This window comes from Petaurus breviceps, unplaced genomic scaffold, assembly GCF_028583685.1.
Source record: "Petaurus breviceps papuanus isolate PSGF00001 unplaced genomic scaffold, PetGlider_PUasm1.0 177, whole genome shotgun sequence".
In the NCBI taxonomy this organism is placed as follows: domain Eukaryota; kingdom Metazoa; phylum Chordata; class Mammalia; order Diprotodontia; family Petauridae; genus Petaurus; species Petaurus breviceps.
Window position 1 is genome coordinate 2317238 of NW_027185776.1, and position 23960 is coordinate 2341197.

Genomic DNA, 23960 nt, shown 5'->3' on the forward strand with positions numbered 1-23960 from the left:
GCACTGAAAAATATGCCCAATGTGTCCCTTTGCTATTAAGTAGCAGAACAAAACTTACTACATCTGCTGCTTCCAAGCAGTGTTCTTTTCAGGGTATCTTGTAACAGGGTAAAATACCTCAATGACAATTTCTGTCAAGAACTAATTCTAGGAAAAACTGCATTATTAATTTCCAGCCTCTTCTTTCAGACCCTGTTCCCTATCATTAGAGACCTATCTTCCTCTCCCACAAACCCCCTAGGCCCTCAAGCTTTTTCCACCTGTTCCTATCAATCAGAAAAGATCCATTATCATATTCACAATCATTGACAGACTGAGATTAGACTTTGACTGAAATTCAGGCTAAAATGTCACCTCAGCTAGGAATCTATTCTTTAGGCCTCTTAAAGCATGCCACTCACTTTACTTATTTTGAAATAAAATCTGATTTAGTCTTTTTAGAGTAACTGGATAAGAGTAACTGGGTAAGTGGAGAGGGAAGTAACCACAGAATTTTAGAGTCAAATGAAAAGTTAATATACCAGAGGATCATCTAAAATTGCAATTAAAAAAATCTTGTTCCAGAGAAAAGAATATCAATCACCCAGCTACTACACTTGGTTGAGAAGTGGAAGACTGTGGCACAAAATGTTTCATACATAGTCAGATATGATTTGGGTTTGTTTGGTTTTTATTAAGCTACCAATGTTAAAAATGGAGAAATTAAAAAATAAATTTTAAGACATCATCCAGTCTAAAGTGAGTAAAGCAAGAACCAGAAGGTTTGCAAACTTGTTCGTGGTCACATAAGAAGGCAGGAACAGAAAGTAAACAAGCAAACAGCATTCCACCTACCTCACAGATATCTTTTCAAAACCAGCATTACCAGTGTTATTAGGTTTCTAGATCAGTGACTGAATCACAGCATCTAACACTGCTGTCTGTGGGTGTGTGAAGACACTGAATTCTCAAGCTGGAGGGAGTGGGAATGACTAGAGATCATCTGACTACAGCTCTGGCATTTCCAGACAGGTGTTGTTAGGTGTTCACAGCCACCTAAGCACTTCCTCCAAAGTTCTCTCTCTTCAGAGATGCACTTTTGCATTTGCCCAATACAGTTTATTTCAGAGCAGACACGGCTTTTCTTCTAATTCCTGGGTCAGGATGCTTGGTGCTTCCAGCTGGATGCATTTGTCTGTGGACTTGTTTCCTCCAGTCCAGGGCAAGCTCCTTGCAGGTAGGGATTATTAGTATTTGCATACTCAGCATATGGCTCATTGATTGACTGAAATATAGCTCATAACCATATAACCAATCTACCACCAAATCCTGTGACTATGTTCACACCATGTCTCCTATCCACTCCCTTCTTTCTACTCACACAGCTAACAACATAGTACAAGTCTCCAGCATCTCGCATTGGACTATGGCAGCAGCCTCTTAACTAGCTTCCTTACCTCCAATCTCTCCCCTCTTCAGTCCATACTCCATTCAGCTGCCAAATTAATCTTCCTAAAGAGCAGTCTAACCATGTCACACATGTGCACACATGAGCACGTGCACACACACACCCACACACACATACCCTATCCCACCCAGTAAATTTTGGTGGCTCCCTATCACCTCCAGAATCAAATATAAAATCCTCTTTGGCATATAAAGCCCTTCACAGCCTGGCTCTTTCTTATACCTTAATGCCCTCCATGCACTCTGCCCAGTCACACTGACCTACTTGCATTTCCAAGGCAGGCATTCCAAGTATTATCACGTGCAAATGACAAGAAAGACAACCTTCTATCTTGTGTCCACACACTGACCATCCCCCACACCAGAAAGGCTCTTCCCCAGCACCTCTGCCTCTTAGTTTCTGGGTCTCCCTTCCAGATTCAGCTGAAAGCCCACCTGATACATTAGGCCTTTCCTAGTCCCCCCACCTACTGTTTTTTTTTTTGCTTTTTTTTTTTTTTTTGCTTTTTGGGGAGGGGAGGGCAGGGCAATTGGGGTTAAGTGACTTGCTCAAGGTCACATGGCTAGTTTTTGTGGTAAGTGTCTGAGGCTCAATTTGAACTCTGGTCCTCCTGACTCCAGGGCCGGTGCTGTATTCACTGCGCCACCTAGCCGCCCCCCCCACTTCTATCTAGTCTGTGTATGTATGTACATGCATATATATACATATACACATATCACATATACTTGGTCCTTTACATATTGCCTCTTCCATGAGCACGTGAACTCCTTGGGGGCAGAGATGTTTTAGTCTTTCTCTGTACCCTCAGTGCTCAGCACAATCCCTGTCACAAGATAACTGAGTTAGTCACTGGTTAGTATTCCCTGAGCTTGATCCAAATGAATGTTTTAAATCTTATAGCTTGAAATTCATTAAACAGTCTTCTCATCCATCCAGTGCCAACTTTGTTCTTAACAATCTCTGAATCATGCAAGTGACAAGCACTGTGTTTTTCACTGTGTCTGCAGGCACTAGCCAAAAACTAAGGGCAAATGAGACCCCAGGTCACTGACAGAACTTCAGGCACCATGTAAAAGCTAAACATGTTTACTGGTTGTTATTGTTGTTGTTCAGTTATTCAGTTGTGCCCAACTCTTTGTGACCCCATGAACCATACTGTCCATGACAAAGATACTGGAGTGGTTGCCATTTCCTTCTCCAGTGGGTTAAGATAAACAGAGATTAAGTGACTTGCCCAGGATCACACAGCTAATAAGCATCTGAGGTCAAATTTGAATTCAAGTCTTCCTTAATTGCAGGCCTGGTGCTCTATCCACTGAACCACCTAGCTGCTCATGGGTAAATGGGACCCCAGATCATTTTGACAAAACTTCAGGCACCACATAAAAGTTTTACATGTTCATTTACCCAAACTTAAAAATTAAAGTCTTTCTTTTTCCTAATATGGAATCTCTTCTCCCCACCTTAAAAACTGTCAGTAGTCGGGACGGCTAGGTGGCACAGTGAATAGAGTACAGGCCCTGGAGTCAGAAGGACCTGAGTTCAAATCCGGCCGCAGACACTTAACACTAGCCATGTAACCTTGGGCAAGTCACTTAATACCAATGCCCTGCATTCCCCCCTCCAAAGAGCAAAAACAAAAAAAAAATTTGTCAATAGACACTATAAATTAAGCGAAATTACAAATAATACTCTTGTACCAATAAGGCCCCAAAAATATTACAACAGAAATACATCCTATCACCTGGATTTCTTTCTTTTGAATCTGGGGTCCATCTGCTGATGTGGCTCAACCCTCTTTCTTGGGGATTTGAAACCACATCATTTTAACCTTTTCCTTCCAGGACATTTATGAAACAGTCAGAAATCTTCCTCTCTTCTTCTCACTATTCCTCCCCCAACTAAAATCTCAAGGAATCCAAGCTGTCACTTTGCCTTATTTCAGTATATATTACTCCCAGCCCTTGGCTAAGCACAGTCTCAGAGAACAAAATAATGTGGGTGGCTGGTGAGTTCCTCCAAGATAAAAAACATTCCCTAAGCTGTCAGTACCAAGAACAACAAATCCAAGTCTCTCTCCAAAGCCCAGGTCTAAGGCTCTAATAGCCCGTAAGGAGCACCTATACAAAGACTGAAAATTCAAATCCATCAATATATCCAAGTACAGTGTAGTCAGTAGTATATGTTTTAAAGTTTGAAGTTCCTCAAAAGAATTAACTCAATTAAATATACTTGGGCCAAGGGCAGACTTACACCCATGACTAATCACGGTGAATCTTTATTTGGAATGATTGAAGATGGATGGCACATTTGTTCTTTCTCCTCCAACCAATCTTATAGCAACAGGTGGTTTCTATATTCTCTAACAGATGTACATCTCATTTTGCAATTATTCTTCTTTCCATATGTAGGTATAAATATAACAATGGACATCCAACTGAAGCTGTCCAACAGGCAACTGGAGATGTGGGACCTGGCAGTCAGGAGAAACAACAGAAACGGATATGGAAATTTGTGAATAATCTGCATAAAGACGGCAACTAAACCGATAGGAACTGATGAGATCATTATGATCACAAAAGTATAGAGAGAAAAGAGGGTCCAGGTCAGAGCCCTGATGATTGTAAAGTAGGATGTAGATAATTATCCAGCAAAGGAAACTGAAAATGTATGGTAGGAGACGTAGAGCTAAAAGACAATCCCCTATATTAAACATACATACATACATGTACATAAATACACACATGTGTACAATTATAATATGGAATTGGAACCACTCAGGACTGTTACCCCTTTCAGATTACTCATTACCACTACAACAATTGCTCTAGATCAGCTGATACTGCCCTATCAGATTTTTCCTCCTCTAAAGAGCCTAGAGGAAGGGTGTTAGAACGGCCCCCCCACCCCACCCTGCCCCCATAGAAGGGAAATTGGACAAGACTGTTACACAACTCAAGAGTCCAGGATTCTGGGGCCCAAAGTTTAGCTACCATGACTAACTGGGCTAAAATATTTTGCATATACTCAAATATTTCCTCTACTATCTTTCTTAAATGATTCAGTCTTCGTGTTGAGTGTGACAAACAGTTCCATGCCCCAACTATTAAAGAACCAGGTAAACTTACATGATGAGAAGTTCAGAGCCCAATTCTAGAGTGAAGAAACTGACATATCAAGCAAGCCATGCCCTTTGGCTAAACACTTGTTGGGCATATGGGTAGCCCTGAAAACCAGGCAGCTATAGGCAGTCTGTGAAGGTAGCACAGGGATCATATCTTATTTAAGTTTCCTGTCTCTGCCCTAATGCCTAACAGTATTCTACACACATGAGATGCTTAAGAAATGTTGAATTAAACACTAACTTCATTGCCTATATGCTGTACTCCAAAATGAAGGAACAGCCTTAAAACTAAGGTGAGGAAACAAGCACATTCAAAAACATTGTATTTAAAGCCATCAGAGAAACTGTACCCAGGAGCAAAACTAAACGCTAGGATTTTCATTCTATTGTAAACATCTCTCAATGGTCCCTCAAATCTCTGCTCTCCCAAGTACAATTCCTGACACTGAGCTTTTCTAAATGAAATTCATGACAATAAGCACATGAAACCCATTCTTGTCTAGACAGATGAGCCCAGCCTATACCACATAATTAATTTATTTAAATATGTCAAAGGCTGCCTTGTCCTAACTCACCATGAGCTTCAATTTCTTCATCTATAAAATGGGTGGCTGACAATAACATCTGTTGGAGAGTTGCATTGGAAAAGCATCTGATAAGCAAATGCTGCAACTGTCTTCTCTCTACTCAGCCCTTTCCTTGAGGTCCTTATCAGCTTGCACCTCCTCACTGGTCTCCCAACCTTAAGTTCCTCCCCTCTGAAAACTAACCTTCACACAGCTGCAGAAATGATGGCCCTAGAGTAAAGGTCTGACCACAACACTACTCTACTGAATAAACTCCACTGCCTCTAGGATCAAATACAAACTCCTGGGTTTGGTTTTTAAAGCCCTTGTTATGAATTATTACCCTTCACATACCCAATGATCCAATCAAACAGGCCTGGCAGTTCCTGATACAAAACACTGCATCTCTTACAGTGGCCCCATGCCTACAATGCAGCTTTCTCCTAACTTCTGCTTCTTAGAATCTCTATTTCCTTCAAAGCTCAGCCTAAAACCCACTTTCCACATGAAGCCTTTCCTGATCACACCCAGCTGCTAGAACCTTCCTGTAAAAAACTTTACCTTATATTTATTTTGTATATGATACTTGGACATGTTGTCTCACCTTACAGAATGCAAGAGGATAAGGAGCAATCCATTCTGTATTTGTATTCCCAGAATAGTGCCTGCCACAAGGAAGGCTCTTAAAAAATTTATTGAAATGGTCAAAGGATATGAACAGGCAGTTTTCAGGTGAAGAAATTAAAGTTATCTGTAGTCATCTGAAAAAATGCTCTCAATCACTATTGATTAGAGAAGTGAAAATTAAAACAACTCTGAGGTTTGACATCATACCTATCAGACTGGCTGACATGACAAAACAGGAAAATGATCAATGTTGGAGAAGATGTGGGAAAACTGGAACACTAATGCACTGTTGGTGGACTTGTAAACTGATGTAATCTTTCTGGGCAGTAATTTGGAACTATGCCCAAAGGGCAACCAGACTGTGCCCTTTGATCTGGCAATATCACTACTAGGTCGGTATCCTAAAGAGATCATAAAAAAGGAGAAAGGACCCATCCGTACAAAAATATTTATAGCAGCTCTTTTTGTGGTGACCAAGAATTGGAAATTGAGGGGATGCTCATCAACTGGAGAATGGCTGAACATGGTGCGGTATATGAATGTCACGGAATTCTATCATTGCTCTTATTGTTCCATAAGAAATGGTGAGCAGGCAAACTTCAGAAAAGCATGAACTGATGCTGAGTAAAGTGGGCAGAACCAGGAAAACACTGTACACAGTAACAGCCACATTGTCTGATGACCAGCTTTGTGGGTTTAGCTCTACTGAGCAACGCAATGATCTAAAGACTCATGATGGAAAATATTATCCACATCCAGAGAAAGAACTATGAAGTCTGAACGCAGATCAAAGCAGACTACTTTCTCTTTTTCTGTGTGTTTTCTTTCTCATGGTTTTTCCCTTGGCCCCATATATTTAATATGATCATACATGTATATAGCCTATATCAGATTGCATGCTGTCTTGGAGAGGGGAGAGTGGAGGGGGAAAAATTTAGAAGTCAAAATCTTACAAAAGCAAATGTTGAAAACTAAAAGTAAATAAATAATTTTTTTTCCCCAAAGCCATTCTGAATATTTATTCTTTAGAAATTCACAATATTGCCATAATGGATTGTGGCCCAATAGATAAACTGATAAGCTGAGTTTATGCAGCAGGCTTCTTTTCAGGGGCAGGCTTCTTTTCAGTCGCAGGCTTCTTTTGTGCAGCAGGTTTCTTTTCCATAGGCTTCTTTGCTGCTGTAGGCTTCTTTTCTGCTGGTTTCTTTTGCCCTGGAACCTTCTTTGCTCCTGCAACCTTCTTATTACCTGCAATCTTCTTCTTCTCAGCTGCTTTCTTTGCCTCCATAATCTTCTTTAGTGCAGCAGCTCTTTTGTTTTCTCTGATTCTCCGATTCTTAGCATGGCACAGAATTGTATTCCAGCGCATTGTCTTGGCGTATGGGTTCAGTTTCACCATGATTCTCAAGTTTTTCAGTGGGTTCTTCTTGAGTACTTGTCTATGAATCTTTTGCGTGGTGCACGGAGGGCCCTCCGGATCTCTGGGCTTTTCAAAATCCTGGTAAGGTCTGTGTTGGTCATCTTGTGCATGGGAAGATTGTAGTGACTCTTCAGGGTGGCAGGCCTGCGCCATGTACCATACAGGTCATCCAACTTGCAGAAAGCACTTTCATTCCAAATACAGAAACGCCCCACATGTCCACCAGGAGCAAGTCTCAAAAGGTTCAATTTACTCACATTAAGTAGAGTGATACCAGGAATGTTTCTGAAGGCCTTGATAATACCACTGTCTTCATTATAGATGATACAAGGTCTCTGACGCTGGATCCGACGACGGTTTCTCATTTTACCCTTACCAGCTCTCATTCACTGAGAAGCATAGACCTTTTTGATATCATTCCATGCCTTCAGTTTCTTAAGCAGCAAAACTGCTTCCTTGGTCTTCTTATACCCCTCAACTTTATCTTCAACCACTAGAGGAAGTTCTGGGACTTCTTCAATTTGATGACCTTTTGACATGACCAGTGCCGGCAGGGCAGAGGCTGCCAATGCGGAGCAGATGGCATAACGTTTTTGTGTTGCATTTACTCTGCGATGCCAATGGCACCAAGTCTTGGTAGGAGCAAACATGTGACCTCCTCAGCACATATTTCCAAAAGCACCCTGGCCAGAGCAGTGAGTCCCTCTACCCCGAACACGAGGAATATGAGCAACAGCTCTGCCAGTGCCCCAAGACTCAGCACTGGTTTGATGACCTGCTAATTCAATGACAGCATAAGGTTGCCAGTTGTTTTTCCTCAAACTGGTATGAACAAAATTCACAATATCTGGACAAATAGGAGCCTTAAAGACAGCAGGCAAGGTAACGTTTTTGCCAGATACTTCCTCCTTTTTGGAGTACACGGATATCAAGGGGCATACACAAGCCATGGCGGGTACCAGAGAGTAAGAACCACGCTCCTCTCCACCCGATGGCTCCCAGAGGAAAAGGCTAAATAAATAAATTTTTGAGAAAACAAACAAAAAAGTATATTGATTAACTTTCAAGAATGATGTAGGTTGTTCTTGTTCGTATTCTTATCTCTAATACCACACAAAATCTTAGCCTGAAACACTCTCACATCCCACAAATACCCAAACTAAACTCCCTATCTTCACCTAACCTCTTCTCCCTTGCTTCCCTACAGTCTGAGAGTATAATATTTCTCCTTACTAAAAATCCCAGTCACTTACACCTTTGAACCCCTTCCCCCTTCCATCTCCATCCTAAACTTGTTAATGATTCCTTCCTGCTACCTACAAAAAGTCTCAGTTCTCCCTCATCTTTTTTTTTTTTTAATCTTCATTTGACCCTGCAATCCTCTCAAGTTATCATGGTACATATCTCCCTACTCGAGGTCAAACTCCTAAAAAGACTCTGTGCTCTGTGCTTCCCAATTCCTCACCACCTAAACTCACACTCTGCCTTCCAAGTCACCATTCTACTAAACTGTTCTCAGACATCTGCAGTGATCTCAGTGTTAAAACCTACTTGCTTTTTTAACCTCTGTCCTCATCTTTGATTCTTCACCTTTTGCCAAGGACACCTGATCCTCCTTAATCTTTCTCCTGTCTTGACTTCTGTGACACTGTCTTTTTCAATTCTCCTTCTAACGGTTCTTCCCCCACCCCTGCCACGCCCCACTACTTTCCAGTTTGTTTGGATCACCATTCACACTCAACCACCCTACCACCCCATGGGTCCAATTATCATTACTAAGCAGATTATTGACAAATCTACATATACAGCTCTAACCCGGTTCCTAAATTTCAGTGCCCTGTCTCCGGCCATCTGCAAGACATCTTCACCTGGATGTTCTTCTAGATGTCAAACTCAACTCATCCAAAACTGAAAAGCTCATCATCTCATCCCCAAACCACCCCCCTCCAACCTTCCCTGTCTTGCCTGAAGGCAATACCACACTCCCCATCAACTGGGTGGTAGGTAAACCGGAAGCCATCCTTTACTCTTACCTCAAAATAGCCACCACCACCACAACCTCCCAAGTCAAATTTTGTAAATTCTACTTCTACAACATATCACCCATCTATGCCATCTTTCCATTTACACAGTCATCACCTTGGTACAACCAACCCTCCATCACCTTATTGGTCTCTCTTTCCTCTTTTCAATCCATCCTCCACTCAGCTGCTCCACTTCTACTGGTCTGACCACTTCACTCCCTTGTTCAAAAGCCTTCAGTAACATTCTATTGCCTCTAGAATAAGAGAAATTTCTCAGTCTGGTTTTTAAGACCATCCAAAACAGGGCTCCAATATACCTTTCTGGGATTTTAAAAAATAAACATATTTAGGGATAGCTAGGTGGCGCAGTGAATAGAGCGCCGGCCCTGGAGTCAGGAGGACCTGAGTTCAAATTCGGCCTCAGACACTTAACACAAAACTAGCCGTGTGACCTTAGGCAAGTCACTTAACCCCAACTGCCCCTCCAAAAAACAAAAATAAAATAAAAAATTAAAAAATCTATTTACCTCCCCACCCCAATACACTCTAAAATTTAGTCAAAATGAAATACTAGATTTTAACCAAACTTTATTTCCTCTCCTTTCCCCATGCATTTGTACAAGTCAGCCCCTGTGCCTCATAAGCACTCTATCCTCATCCCTACAACATTCAGAATGCTTCTTTTCCTTCTTTGCTTTCAGGTCCAGTAGTTCATCTTCCCTAATGTCTTTCCTCATTCCAGTCTCATTTTCCAGGCCTCTCTCCTCCATGTTCTTCTCTCTTGGTACAGACCAGCAGAGAAATTCCTTCTAACAGTGCAGATCCTGTCTCTGTTCTGTATCTTGGGACACTAAGAGGTTCAATGTCTAAGCCAGGCCTCCAATTATATTCATGTCTGTAACAATTGTATTCTTTTGACTATTCCATTTTGCTTGTCTTCCCCTGCACAAAGAGCACTGTTTCATACATAATAGGTGCTTCATAAATGTTGGAATTGCTGAACTGAAAACAGAAGAGAGGAAGGTACAGTACATGACACTAACAGACACACTGAAGAGCCCTGCTATAACTGATTCAAACACGCGCTGGGTGCTTGTGGGACCTATCTGTGGTGGCCTCAAAGCACGCTGCCAATTAGCCCACAACGGCGCTTCCACCAGAAAGCAGCATGTATTTCCCAAACACACAAGAAAGCTTAGCAGACTGGTCAGATGGTGAAGGGAGTTCCACCTTTACTGGAGCCTACTTGATATGTCACAAACATCAAAAAGCATTTATCAAATGCTTTATTTTTCTCTCAGCGCTTTTGAGTCAGAGTTTAGACTAAATTTGATCAGATATGGTCCTGGGCTTCTAGGAGTTTACAACCTCAGTCAGACAGTATGTATTAATCAGATAAACCAATCAGGTTTGCAATATACTTAATATTATTCTACTGCTATTATATCTATAACATTCAAGCATTTAATTTAGCCAGTGGGAAAATACCACCCAGCCATTTCCTCCTAATATGCTTGATGAGCCAAGAACTATCGCCGATAGATCTCACTCAGTGACTAACCTACATGGCTTTAATAAGGCTATTATGCAAACATAGCACAAATTGGATCAATAAATTGGCAAAGTCAATATCTGAAAGATCCATTTAGGGGTCACCACATTCTCTAGGAAGAACTCAAGATCTCAGCTCCAGGGAGCCTAGTGAAGCCTTTCAGGCAGAGGTCATCAGTCTGTCCAAGGCCTAGCCTTGAATCTCTATCAATCCAAAGCTGACTATGCTTTAGACAGACTAGAATCCAGGGGATCTACACAGAGAGTCCCAGCTGAGGAGGCAGACCCTGAGTTTGGATTTGAAAGCATCCTCCTTTCAATACCATGAAAGCTTCACTCATGTACAGTATGCATGATCCATGGCCTTTTAATGATGAAGCAAGCATCTTTGTTGTGTTACCATAACCCATCCTAGTTCCTGTTCTCCAATCATGCAAGCAATATCAACACATGTGTACTATATAAAATGCTATATATGTGAAATATAGTTGTTATATATAAACATATCTCTATTTATAACATATGTTTACTTATATCTATAAGTATCTATAATCTTTTAAGTCCCTAATAAGTGCTTTTTAGATTCAAAGGTGATTTCACTTGTTACTTTTGGTATTCCAAACATAAATAGGAGTTGACAAACCCAATCACAGTGCTGATGAAGATTATTATGACCTATCCCCAATTACTTAAGCTCATCAGAGACCACTGAGGCCTCAGGATTCTATAGCTGCTTCCTAAAGCTACTCATAAAATTTCATATTTATACATGTACATTTATATGCATAAATATATGGGAGGGGGCTACACATCCCCCACCTCCCACTTAGCATTGAAAAGTTATCCATAAAAGAATAAGTGGTAGTAATACAGCAAAGCTATCACACAAACACAGCGCCCCCCCCCCATGTCATTGGAAAGCCTTAGAAATTTCACAAAGTATTGACAGGCTATTATTCACAGGGCATTAGAAAATAGGTCCTCTCACCTCTATGCTGGTGTCTCCAATAGTTCCCAGCTGAGAATCACACATAGTTACCCCCAACTCCAGTCTGCTTCTCCACCAGAGGCAAAGTCAGCTGTGGATCAGAAAGTTCCAAGGCCAGCTTCCCTAAAACACTGTGCAGCTGAATTCTTAGTCTTGTTGGATGCTAAATCAATCCTTTCAAATGGTACACTTTACCCATTTTTTGATAGACATGGCTCATGCCATGCTTGTGGCATAAACCTTATTAGAACGATGCCAGTAAATCAGCAGAACAAACTCCTAGTGACAGGCCTCAGGCCAATGGCAGGGGCACAGAGTGGGTGGAATGCATGTGTGGGATTGCCATTGGCCAAAGTGAATATCTGAATCTTACAAGCATAGCATCAAGAGAATGGACATGATGAACATTATGTAAGAAACGTCAAGATGTAGAAGAAAAACCACTGGAACAAAAGCCAGAAAACCCTGGGAACAAATCCTTACTTTCTTACTTAAACCCTGTGTGACCTAGAACAAGGCACTTCACCATTCTAGTTCCCAATTTCCTCAATCTCTAAAATGATAGAATTGTCTTGGATGATGTCTTGAAGATCCTTTGGAGTTCTAAATCCTGTAAGTTCATAAAACCTGTTGAGTTTATCTAATACACTTAAAACAATCTTTCTATTTTTTTGGCCAGCTAATAGAAATATGATTATCCTCATTTTAAAAATTGGAAAATCAATGCTCAGAGAGGTCAAAGTGACTTAACACCATAATAAAGACTGGGAAAAGCCAAGGCCATTCCATGTTCCCAATATACAGAAATATACAGAAAATGAGGTTTTTAACCCACTGATGACTTATGTGAAGGGGTGACATGTGGAAACAGTATTAGACTGGTTCGATTTGGAACCAGTGAGTAGAACTAAAAGCAACAGATAGAAGTTTAAGAAAGGCAAATTGAGATTCAATTTTAAGGATAAAATTCCTAACAACTATAATTCTATAAAGGAACATGTTGCCTTTGAAAACTCGTCCTCCTTCATGATCTTGAAACAAAGGCTAGGTAGTTATTTGTTGGTGATGTGACAGAGAGAATGTTTGTGGAGGTCCAAGCTAGACCACATGGGCTCTGGCAAGTACCTCCAAGCCTTGAGGTCTTGTTATCTTCTGGGTTGATCAAGGTCACACAGCTACTAAGTGGTAGTTAGGCCTAGAACCCAAGAACTCAGGCTTTAAGGCCAGGGCTTATTCCACTGAACCGCACAGCTTTTCTCATCTCATACCTTGGTTCATCAGTCATTTCTCCCCCATTACATAGGAGGTGATGAGAGAAAGAGTTAGCAACGGTTAGATTCACACCCTCTCGGCTGCTAAGCTTGACTCTCACAGCTCTATCTCCCCTACGTGGTTTTGTGGACCCACAGAGAAACCAGATGGACACCTCCTTTCAGTCATCTTTCAACATGACCTAAGGTACCCTACTCCTGCCCCCTGGAATATCTTCCATCCTCCTCTTCCTCTGTGAAAGTCCTACCTACCCTGCACATTCCATATCAAGGCCCCACTCACCCATGAAGCCTTCCCTCAGGCCCTCAGTCCAAAAGTGATCTTCCTCTGGATTCTTACAGCACTTAATACCCATACTAATTGTTTTGAAATGGGGATTGCTGTTCTTTCCAGCTCTAGAACTCTGACTCTAAGATGATGAGTTCATTTTACAACAATGAAGTGAATGAACAAGTAACCAATGTAACAATTTTTCCCAAGGCACCAGAAGCATTGGGAAGAGACTTTGTGTTAGGGCTAGGATGACTCACCAGAGAAAAGCACAAGTGCCAAAGACAAGGTGTGAAATGCTTTCCTAGCATTCCAAATATCACTCCTGAAAGAGAACTTTAAAATGAGGAGAAATCAAAGGGTCTCTCTCACCTTTGGTAGAAAATGCTTCAGCAATCAGCCGCAACCTGTAAGGTGGAACTCCCGTCAGCGTCAAGTCATCCAGGCCCACCCTATCATAAATGTTGAGTGCTTCTTTGTAATCCCCTTCCACGAAGTTCAACTTGGCCATGATCAAATTGGATTCTTGTAAAAATTCTGACTAGAAGGAAAAGGAGAGAAAATCCATTTTCCTGAAAGATTACACGTATGGCTTCCTTCTGGCCCAACCATCCAAGGCAGCAGCGGCTGATATGCACCATAGTTCACCAATGGGCACCAGACACAGTCTGGGTTGAGGGCAGAATGGATACTTTGTTAACAAAAAGAATAAGGGGCACTCTCACACAGTAATCTATCCATCAACTGATCCATTTAGTCTCCCTTACACCTGATGAGGCTCACTAAGAAGGAACAGCTACCATTGAAAGAGGACGTAGAAAATGAAGGGACTTAAGGTCACATCTTCCAAAACCACCCTCCTCATTTTACAGACCAGGGAGGAAGAGGAAGAGCCAAATCTAAGTCCTCTGCCCCTAAATCCAGCACTCTTTCCACGGAAGGCCTTTGTAACTCAGAGAGATGAGATGCAATGGGAGCCAATGTTTATTTTCAGTAAACTCTTTCAATCCTTTCAGCCCAAGTTCTCAACTCTTAGGACCTGGGCTAAAGCTAAGAACAACAGCCTTATTTCCTGCCTTTGATCCTTCCTAAACAGGTCATCTCAGGCCTCTTCATCTCTATGGGCTTCAGTTTCTTCATCTATAAAATGGGAATAATGATACCTGTAAAGAACTACCTGAAAGTAATGAAAATAAATTATGTATGTAAAGCATAAAGAGAAGTTACCTAGTTTGCAGTTTCTTCAACAAGTTTAAGAGGTGACATTCTCAAGGGAGGGGTAAGCAAACAAAAAGCAACTAAAGAGAAGCAAAACATGGAGAAAGCAAGGAATTTGGAGTTAGAGAGAGAAGTTCAAATCCTGGCCTTGATACCTCCTACCTATGTGAGCCCTTCAGCAAATTACTTACCTCCCTGGGCAAAGTTTCCTCATCTATAAAATGAGGAAGTTATCTGGGAAGACTTGTATGAACTGAGGCAGATTGGAGTGAGCAGAAGCAGAACAATTTATACTATCCTAACAATATTGTAAAAAAGAACAATTTTGAAAGACTTAATGGTTCTAACCAGCACAATAATCAACCATGATTCCAGATAACAGAAGATGAAAAATGCTACCAACATTCTGACACAGAGAGGATGGAATAAATAGACAAAATGAAACACATTTTTAGACATAGCAATGCAGGAATTTATATTGTTTGATTATACGTGTTTGTTTTTCCAATGGGGGTGGAAGAGATGGACAAGGGGAAAAACTCCTTGACAACTGAAAAAAATTAATTTTAAAAAAGATGAGTATGTTGGACCAAATGACTTCTAAGGACCTCTAAGGTCCTTTCTAAATCAAATATAATAATCCTAAAAAACGTTACATAGGGGAAAGAGGGAATAGTAGTAATAAACAGTAGCCTCAGGCTGGGACAAGAAAGGATGCTTTTTATGTAAAAAACCTGAATTATATTTGGAAATGACAGGTAAGCTTATTGTTCTCATTATTGCTAAATATTGTCACATCCATGATTATCAACAGTTGCTCTAACACTAACCCTATGAAGCAGATAGTATAATTGTTACCATCTCATTTACAGATAGGGGAACTGAATCTGAGAGCTTAAATAACTTGCCCAGGGTCAGGGAACTAGCAAGAATTATAACTAGGACTTGAACACTTGAGAACAATCTCTCATCAAAATTTTATTTTTCCTTCGGCAGCTAGCTTGATGCTCTGCTGATCAGTAAAAAAGTAGGCTTTCAATAAGCATTTATCAAATTACTGACCTGAATTTCAACATTTATTAAGCACAGTGTCCCATGCTGTGCCAAGTGCTAGAAGTACAAAGTCGAAAGAATGAAATGGTTCCTACCCTCACAGAATCTATAATGCACAGAAAGCTCCTCCTATTCTGATCTTCTTCTGCTTTACTACCCACCACATACTCCTCACTGAGTGACAGAGGCCTCCGATTCATTACACAAGCAAGACCCTCCATCTCTAGGCTCCAGGCATTTTCTCTGGCTGGCTCCCAAGTCTGGAAGGCTCCACTCTTTACCTCTACCTACTGGCATCCGTTAAGACCCAACTAAATTCCAATCTTTTACAGGAAGCCTTTCAATCCCTCTTAATTCTAGTGCCCTCCCTCTGTTAATTATTTCCCATTTATTCTGTCCACAGCTGGCTCTATATTTGTTTGCATGTTGTTTCCCCCATTAAATTAGAAGTCCCTTGAGAGCAAGTACTGGTTTTTTGCCTCTTTTTGTATCCCCAGCACTTAGTACAGTGCCTTGTACACAGCAGGTGCTTAATAAATGTTGATTGATTGAAAGGATACTTATTACATATGTACAGATAAACAGATAAAAGATCATTTGAGAAGGGAAAGGGCATTAACACAGGGAAAAGCAAAGAAGGTTTCATGGAGATGGGCATTTGAACAAAATCTCAAAGAAAGATAAAAGATTCTGAGAAGCAGATCTGTTCAGTCATTTCAGTTGTATCCAACTCTTCATGACGCCATCTGGGGTTTTCTTGGCAAAGATACTGGAGTAGTTTGCCATTTCCTTCTCCAGATCATTTTACAGATAAGGAAACTGAGGCAAAGGTTAAGTGTCTTGCCCAGGATCACACAGCTATAAGTGTCTGAGTGTTTCTAGCTCCAAGCTAGCATTCTATCCACTAGGCCATCAAGCTACCCAAGAAACACAGATAAAGTTGTGAAAATGGACAGAAATGGATGATAAATGCAGAGTTCAAGAACAGCACGTAGTCCTGCTTGCCTGAAGCAGAGAATACACAGAGCCTTAGAACCACTGGAAGTCTTTTGGGTCCAAACACAGTGCTGACTCTACTCTAGCACATGATGTCTACCCAAATCAGAATCTAACAGTCATGAAAATAAATAAGCTCCAATCCACATACCCAAAACTTAACAGAAAACAGAGACCTAATGGAAACCAAGTTCAAAGCATATTAAATCTGACATCCTCTTGGGGGCTCTCTGGCCCAACCTACTAATTTTATGGATGAGACAAATGACTTCCAGAAAAGCCCTTACCACCCAAGGTCCCCCTGCTTACTACTGGCAAAGCCAAGAGCACAGCAGCAATGAACCCAGAGCCTGCAGCATAGGAGGCTAGTTTCAGAACAGCCCAGGGCTCCTGGGCCCAATGATGTGACACAGGCTCTAGGAAAGCCCTAGAACTCTAACTGAATCTTCCCACTTGATCAGGCATTTGTCTGAGGCCATAAGCCTTTCATTATAGCAAGGACCAAATCTCTGTTGCTCTTAACCTAGCCTAGCCCTCCATTGTCCAGCTACTTCCTACCCTAGATCCTATCAAAATATCTATACCCAAATCTGTTACTCTTAAACTAGCCTAGCCCTCCATTGTCTGCCATCTCCAGGTAGCCAGTAAAAAGGCACTATAAATTAAGTGGAAATGATCATCACTGTTGAATAAAGGTGGAAAAAAAAAGTTAACAAGGAGAAGAGATAACAGCCAGAATTCAATTTTTAAGTTAAACTGGCAAGAATTTTTCCAATTCTCCAAGAATTTCCATCAATCAAGGGATGGCTAAGTAAATTACAGCATATGAATGTGATGAAATATTATTGTACCATGAGAAAGAAGGAATAGGAGAAAGCCAGAGAAATACAGGAAAATGTGTAAACTGATACAAAGTGAAGAAAGAAGAACCAAGAGAATAAACACGATGAATTTTCATTGTTAGGACCTAGGTTTTCACTGGTTAAGGAAACTCCTGGTCTAGAAATTCCTTCCACTAATGCAGATAAGCAACTGGCTTATAACTTATGAACTGAAGGCAATGACAACCAGTTCAAGAGAATAGTTAATAAAACACCTCCCTCATCTTGATAGAAGAATAGGGGACAATCGGGGTCTAATGTTGGCTATCCAAATAGCCATCAGAAGTGGTCTCTGTGTTAACTGGTTTTGCTTAACTGCTTTTCTTTCTGACAATGTAGAGTGGGAGAAGGAAATTACAGGAAAATATCTATAGCATAAAAAATAAAAGGTATCAATAAAACCTTTTAAAAAAACTTTTATTAAATGCCTATCACATACAAGGTACTATACTCAGATCTGGAAATACAAAGACAAAAAAAAATTAATTCCTGACCTCAAGAAGTTTACAATCTACTGGGGAAGTAAGGAGGGGTGATGTTTCTCAGAAGCCTCTATAAAACAAGATAAAATGATGTCCTATAAGGTAATGTGATTTGAGGTATGTTTCCAAGGTTAAGAGTGTATTTATTCTCGGCCATCCACTCTGCCTCATCCTACCTATAGAAACTACCACATATTTTAAAGATGGAAGTCAGGTATTTGATGAGCCCATACCATGTAATAGACTGAAACTAAGGGAATATGATAGGATTGATTCCTCATTCTAATTATGCTACAAACAACAGAGTTCTCCAAGAATGGAAAGAAAATGAATTAGCAGAATGATGAAGAGTCAAGGAACCCAGTAGGAAGAATGAGAGCCACATACCTAGGAGGTGGAAGTTACTTTGGAGACCATCTGGTATAAATCATCCACTTACAAATGAGGAAATTAAAGGCTAGAGAGGGAGAGTTGCTTTTTCAAGGTCACAAAGCTAAGTTAGGAGCAGGCTTGAGCATGTCTCCAGCATTTGAAAAAGAGAAAAGTCAAAAAAAAAAAGAGAAAAAAAATCAATAGGGTTAAAAGACACAATCTCAAAATTTCCAAGGGAAGAATGACTGTCAATGCAGATGATATGAAGAAAATAAAAGCCCCGAAGAAGAGTTTAGATGTGATCACAGTTTATATAGTGGTTTTAATGAGAACTTATATTAAAACCAAGACACATTTGGGGGGCCAGAATAAAGTCTATCACGTGAATAATAATAATAGCTGACATGTCTACAACCATTAAGATTCTGAAATGTACTTCACATGTATTCCCTCATCTGAGCCTCACAATGACTATGTAAGACAGGTACTAGAAATATTATCTCCATTTTGAAGACAAGCAAACTAGAGCTCAGAAAGGTTAAATGATTTACCCACAGTTATACTGCTGGTAAACAGAAAGAGACAGGATTCAAACCCAGGCCTTTCTGACTCCATTCTTTCTGTTTTGCTACCACTGGAGCATCAGATAAAATTTAACTTCAGAAGCAAAAGGGCAAAGGATTCAGAAAGGGAGGAATTCATTCTGTGAAAAAAGGAAAAATGTGGGGTTCCACTAGAAACAGGAACAGAGGGCACAAAAGGAAGCATCTTAAGAGAAAGGCAAGGAAGGAGGTAGAAACAAGAAGATAGGAGGAAAAAAGGAGAAAATGACAACATCAGATTAGAGGACCATCCGGTTCAACACTGACATGAATAGAAATTTCATCCTCTGATTGCACTCTATTTGGAATACCAGATACCGTTTTTTTTTTTCCTCTCTGGAGGGAGGAAGGCAAGGCAATTGGGGTTAAGTGACTTGCCCAAGGTAACATGGCTAGTAAGTGTTAAGTGTCTGAGTCCAGATATAAACTCAAGTCCTCCTGACTCCAGGGCTGGTGCACCACCTAGCCACCCCTCAGACACCATTTTTTAATAGTGTAAATACTCCCAAGTACCTTGGGTGCCAGATGAATTCATTGCTATGCATGAGCTATTTATTCTCTAAGATAGGAAATTGTTTTATAAAGTAAAACTTATGATCAACTTCCATCTTTCACTAAAACAGCAAAGTCTTAACTTGAACTGTGTGATAGTTTCTGTTTTATTTCAAGCAATCAGGAAAGAACAACATGGTTTTGCCAGATAATATGACTTGGAAGAATCTAAAGGAAAGTGACTTAAAAAAATAACCCTGGGGGTGGCTAAGTGGTGCAGTGAATACAGCACCAGCCCTGGAGTCAGGAGGACCTGAGTTCAAATCCAGCCTCAGACACTTAACACAAAAACTAGTGGTGTGACCTTGGGCAATTGCCTTCCAAAGAGCAAAAATAACACACACAAAAAAACAACAAAAAAAATAACCCTGCTCTGACACAATACTTCTACAACTTTGGGCAAGTCACTTCACCAACCTGGGCTTCAGTTTCTTGACCTGTAAAATGACAGACATGGTAGGTGTCACTTAAATTCTCATACAATCTGAATGAGCTATGAATCAATTAATTTTAATCCAGTCTAAGGGCCCCTGCTCAGGCCACACTGCTCACAGGATGATTGGTAAACTATGAAGCTAATACAGTACAATCAGTGGCTCCAAAAAATCCAGACAATAGAATCTTGTTTCTAGGGGAAATGTAACATTAAATGGCTAGGCTACATAAAAAATTTTTTTAGATGTTTCCCCTTGCTCCTCGTGGTTTTCTTAAAGCATCCCAAACTTGGTAGAACTCAGTCCCACTGGTCTATCTCCTCCCATTTTTTCTACCTTCCTTCAGAGTCCCCAAAATACCTTGAGGTTCCCTCGGTCTAGTGCAGCAGTCAGGTGTTTCCGAACCTCTGTCAGCTTTGGCCTGGGACCTCGAGGACTGGTCCCCTGTTTAAATGGGTTTTCTTTCAGGAACTGTTCTAATTTGGATTCCCCAAGGAGCAGCTCAGCCATATCATCTATGATAAACAAAATGAAAGGTTAATCAGGGTCAGAGAACTGGTTTCATGATACACATTGGAAAACTGGAAGATTGATGAAAGAGATACCTAAGAGAGAGAAAAACAACTCCAGTCACTAGTACCACATTATTCTCATGTTCCATGACTAATGGATGAAACCTCACAGGTGATCTTATAATGAGGACCTCTTGGTACTTTTATCTTGGATAAGGGTGAAAAGGTAGCCATTGGATAATGAATTTTGTTCTTTATTAAAGACTGTTATAGAACTAGTCACAATAATAAGTTATCATGTTTATATTGTACAATGTTATACAGGTATATAGATGGGGGAAAAGATGGTAAGGAAAGGAAAAGTATGACAGGCAAGACAGCACAGAGGATGGAGACTGGCCTTAGATTCAGGATGACCTGAGGTGAAATGCTGCCCTTAATACATACTCCCTCTTCTTAGACCCCCAGGCAACTCTCTACAATAATCCTAAATTGAGGGAGTTTCCACATGGGAAGATCCACCCACACTAATGATGACAGCACAGGTCCCAGCTCACATTTATATAGTGTTTAAGGGTTTCTTACAACAACCCTGTGAGGGAAATCATATAAGTGCTACCTACCTCCCCATTTTACAGATTAGGAAACTAAGGTTTTGGGTGATTAAGTGACTTGCCCATAGTCACAAAATTGGTAAATGAAGAAGCTGGTTCTTGAACTTAGGCCTTTTGACTCCAAGTCAATACGACTAGTACTTCAACATTCTCATCTGCAAAATGGTATAAAAAATGACAATATGTCTGCACCTTAAAATACTGTTTAGAGACAAGCACTCTGTAAACCTTAAAGACAAGTTCATTGCTCTTATCACTATTATCTCAGGGGTGGCTCTGGGTTCTCCAAAACTATGCCAATGGTCTTAGCTAAAATGGCCCTGGAAAGGCTTCAAGAACAGGTAGTGCATCTCCTGCCTGAAAGCCATTCTAAGTTTTCACTGCAAAAGAAATAACCACAATCACCAATACTGATCCCAGAGAAAAATAATGAAACCTATTTCTCTCCTCTCAACTGAGAGGTAGAGGCTTATGTAGATGGAATGAAGTATATGCTATCAATCTGTCATTCAGATTTGCTCAACTGTTTGTTGACATCAAAACAATGGCTTCAACAAGGGGAAGGGAAATAATATTGGAAAATTACTAGAATATAAAAAACAAAAGGCTAACTTATTTTTTTTTTAAAGCAGTCGGGGTTAAGTAACTTGCTCAAGGTTACACAGCCAGTTATTTCTAGGTGTGGTGCTGAGTATCTGAGCCCAGGATTCAATCCCAGGTCATCCCGACTCTGGGGCCAGTGCTCTTACTCACTGTGCCACCTGGCCGCCCCTTAAAAGGCTAACTTATTAAGAAAACATTTCAGGGCTTCCAGATAAGATAGCAACATTAAAGGCAGCAGCAGAGAAGTCCAGCCCTCCTACAAAAACTCTTAAAAGATGAAAATGGCCCCAGAAAGACCAATGATAAGTCAGAAAACACTCAGAAATAAGATACTTCATTCAATCCATAACTAAAGTAAAAAAAAATCTAGAGAGGACAAAGGCGGGTAAAAATTGATTCAGGGAAGCCAGTGCTAGTCCAAATAAATCCGGAAGCCTTTGAAGAAGGGAAGAGAGGATACAGAGTGAATTCTCACAAATGGACCTGAAATCAGCCAGTACTCTGAATAGGGGCTCCAGGCACATCAAGCCAATGCGAGCTTCAGTAACAGCTTCCTGACTTGTCAAAAAAATAAGCAAGGGAAGATCCAGCTTCCATGAGTCACTGAAAAGGAAGGGAGAACTCTCCAATTCTCTGCACTACTTGGAGCACTGATAGGCAACAGAAAAAGACAGGACTCCAGACTCATTGTCTGAACACAAGTACCAAAGGCAAGAGGCCTGAGACCAAAATGATCCCCAACAACCTACTGAGGCCTGTCAGGGTTAGCACTGAAAAGAACAAGAATAAACAGACCTTTCCTAAGTATGGCAAACAGCTCTCTAAAACCAAGGGAGAGCATTAACCAGTAATGGAGAACTACTAGTGGCTTTTCCAATAACAACAAGGGTAAAACAAAGGATATTCACTGTTAGCATCTTTTATTTGATCTAGTTCTAGAAATACCATCTATTACAATAAAATAACTTTACAAATCAAGAAGAGGCAAAGAAGAAACAAAATCATCATTTTGCAGTTATAGGAGTCAATTTAGAGAACCTCAGAGATTCAACTAAAAATTAAATCAATAATTCCCAAAAAGTAGCAAGACATAAACACCAAAAAAAGTCATGTCTTTTTGTACCAACAAGACCAAGCAAACAGAGATTTTCAAAAGAAAAATTCCATGCAAAATGACCACAGAATTGCATAAAATATCTGGGAATCTACATACCAAGAGACACATAGGAATTATAACAATATAACTACAAAATACCCTTTACAAAAATAAGGAAAAATAATTGAAGAAAAATAAATTGCTGATTGCTGGGCCATGCAACTATCATAAAAAAAAATACTACCTAAATTAATTTACAGCTTCAGTGCTATGCTAATCAAAGTACTAAAAGATTACTTTATAAAACTAGGAAAAATAACAAAATTGATCTGGAGGAATAAGAAGTCAAGAATCACAAAGGAAAACATGGTAGGAAAAAAGTGGGAATGAGGCCTAGCAGTACCAGATTATCAAACTATACTAAAAAGCACTAATCATCAAAAGAATTTGGTATTTGGCTAAAAAAAATTTAAGTTGATTATGGAACAGATTAGATAAACAAGAATGAGAAGCAAATAAACACAGCAGCACAGAGTTTAATCAACTTAAGGATACTGAGTGCTAGAGTAAGGATTTATTATTTGTCAAAAACTGCTGAGAAAGATGGAAAACAATCTGTGAGAAATTAGGATGAGAACAATTTCTCATATTATGTACCACAATAAGCTCCAAATGACTCATAAAAGTTCATATCCATGATTAAACTGGAGAAGGACAGGAGATATCTTCTAGTTATAGATAGATTTTGGTCAAAATGTTGACCAAAAGAGGGCAGAGATTAACAAAGGAAATAAAACGGAAAATTTTGGTTACATAAAATAGTAAAGTTTTTTGCAAAAACAAAAGCACTATAGTTAAAAGGGAAAAGTATTAACTGTGAAAAAATATTTGCAGCAAATTTCTCTGATATCCAAAATGTATAGGAAATTGATACAAATGTGTTAAGAACAAAAGTCATTCATTGCCTAATAAATGGTCAAAGGTAGTTCTCGAAGCTAGTTATCAAGAACCAATGAAAAGATACTCCAATTCAGTAATAACAAGAGAAATGTAAATTAAAACAATTCTGAGGTTCCACTTGACATTCATCAGATTGACAAAAAAGGGAAAATCAGTTTGGCCAAGAGACTGTGTGGAACTGGCACACTAATACAAAGCTAGAACCATTCTGGAAAGCAATATGGAACATACCTAACATGTTTCTAAACTGCTTATATCTTCTAAGCATTACTAGGCACATACCCCTAAAGGGATCA

General features: G+C 40.1%; 1 protein-coding gene and 1 pseudogene across 5 annotated transcripts in view; both read right to left on the reverse strand.

Annotated features, from left to right (window-relative positions):
- TTC7B (tetratricopeptide repeat domain 7B) overlaps positions 1 to 23960 on the reverse strand; it is a 343031-nt gene that overhangs the window by 292396 nt on the left and 26675 nt on the right. For all 5 annotated transcript variants that reach the window (XM_069085991.1, XM_069085993.1, XM_069085990.1 and 2 more), the window contains exons 2-3: positions 20240 to 20394; positions 13662 to 13830 (exon numbers count right to left, since the gene is read on the reverse strand). In XM_069085991.1, coding sequence (XP_068942092.1) covers positions 13662 to 13830; positions 20240 to 20394 — 324 coding nt within the window. The remainder of the gene's footprint in view (positions 1 to 13661; positions 13831 to 20239; positions 20395 to 23960) is intronic.
- On the reverse strand, positions 6754 to 8149 carry LOC138159681 (large ribosomal subunit protein uL4 pseudogene; annotated as a pseudogene).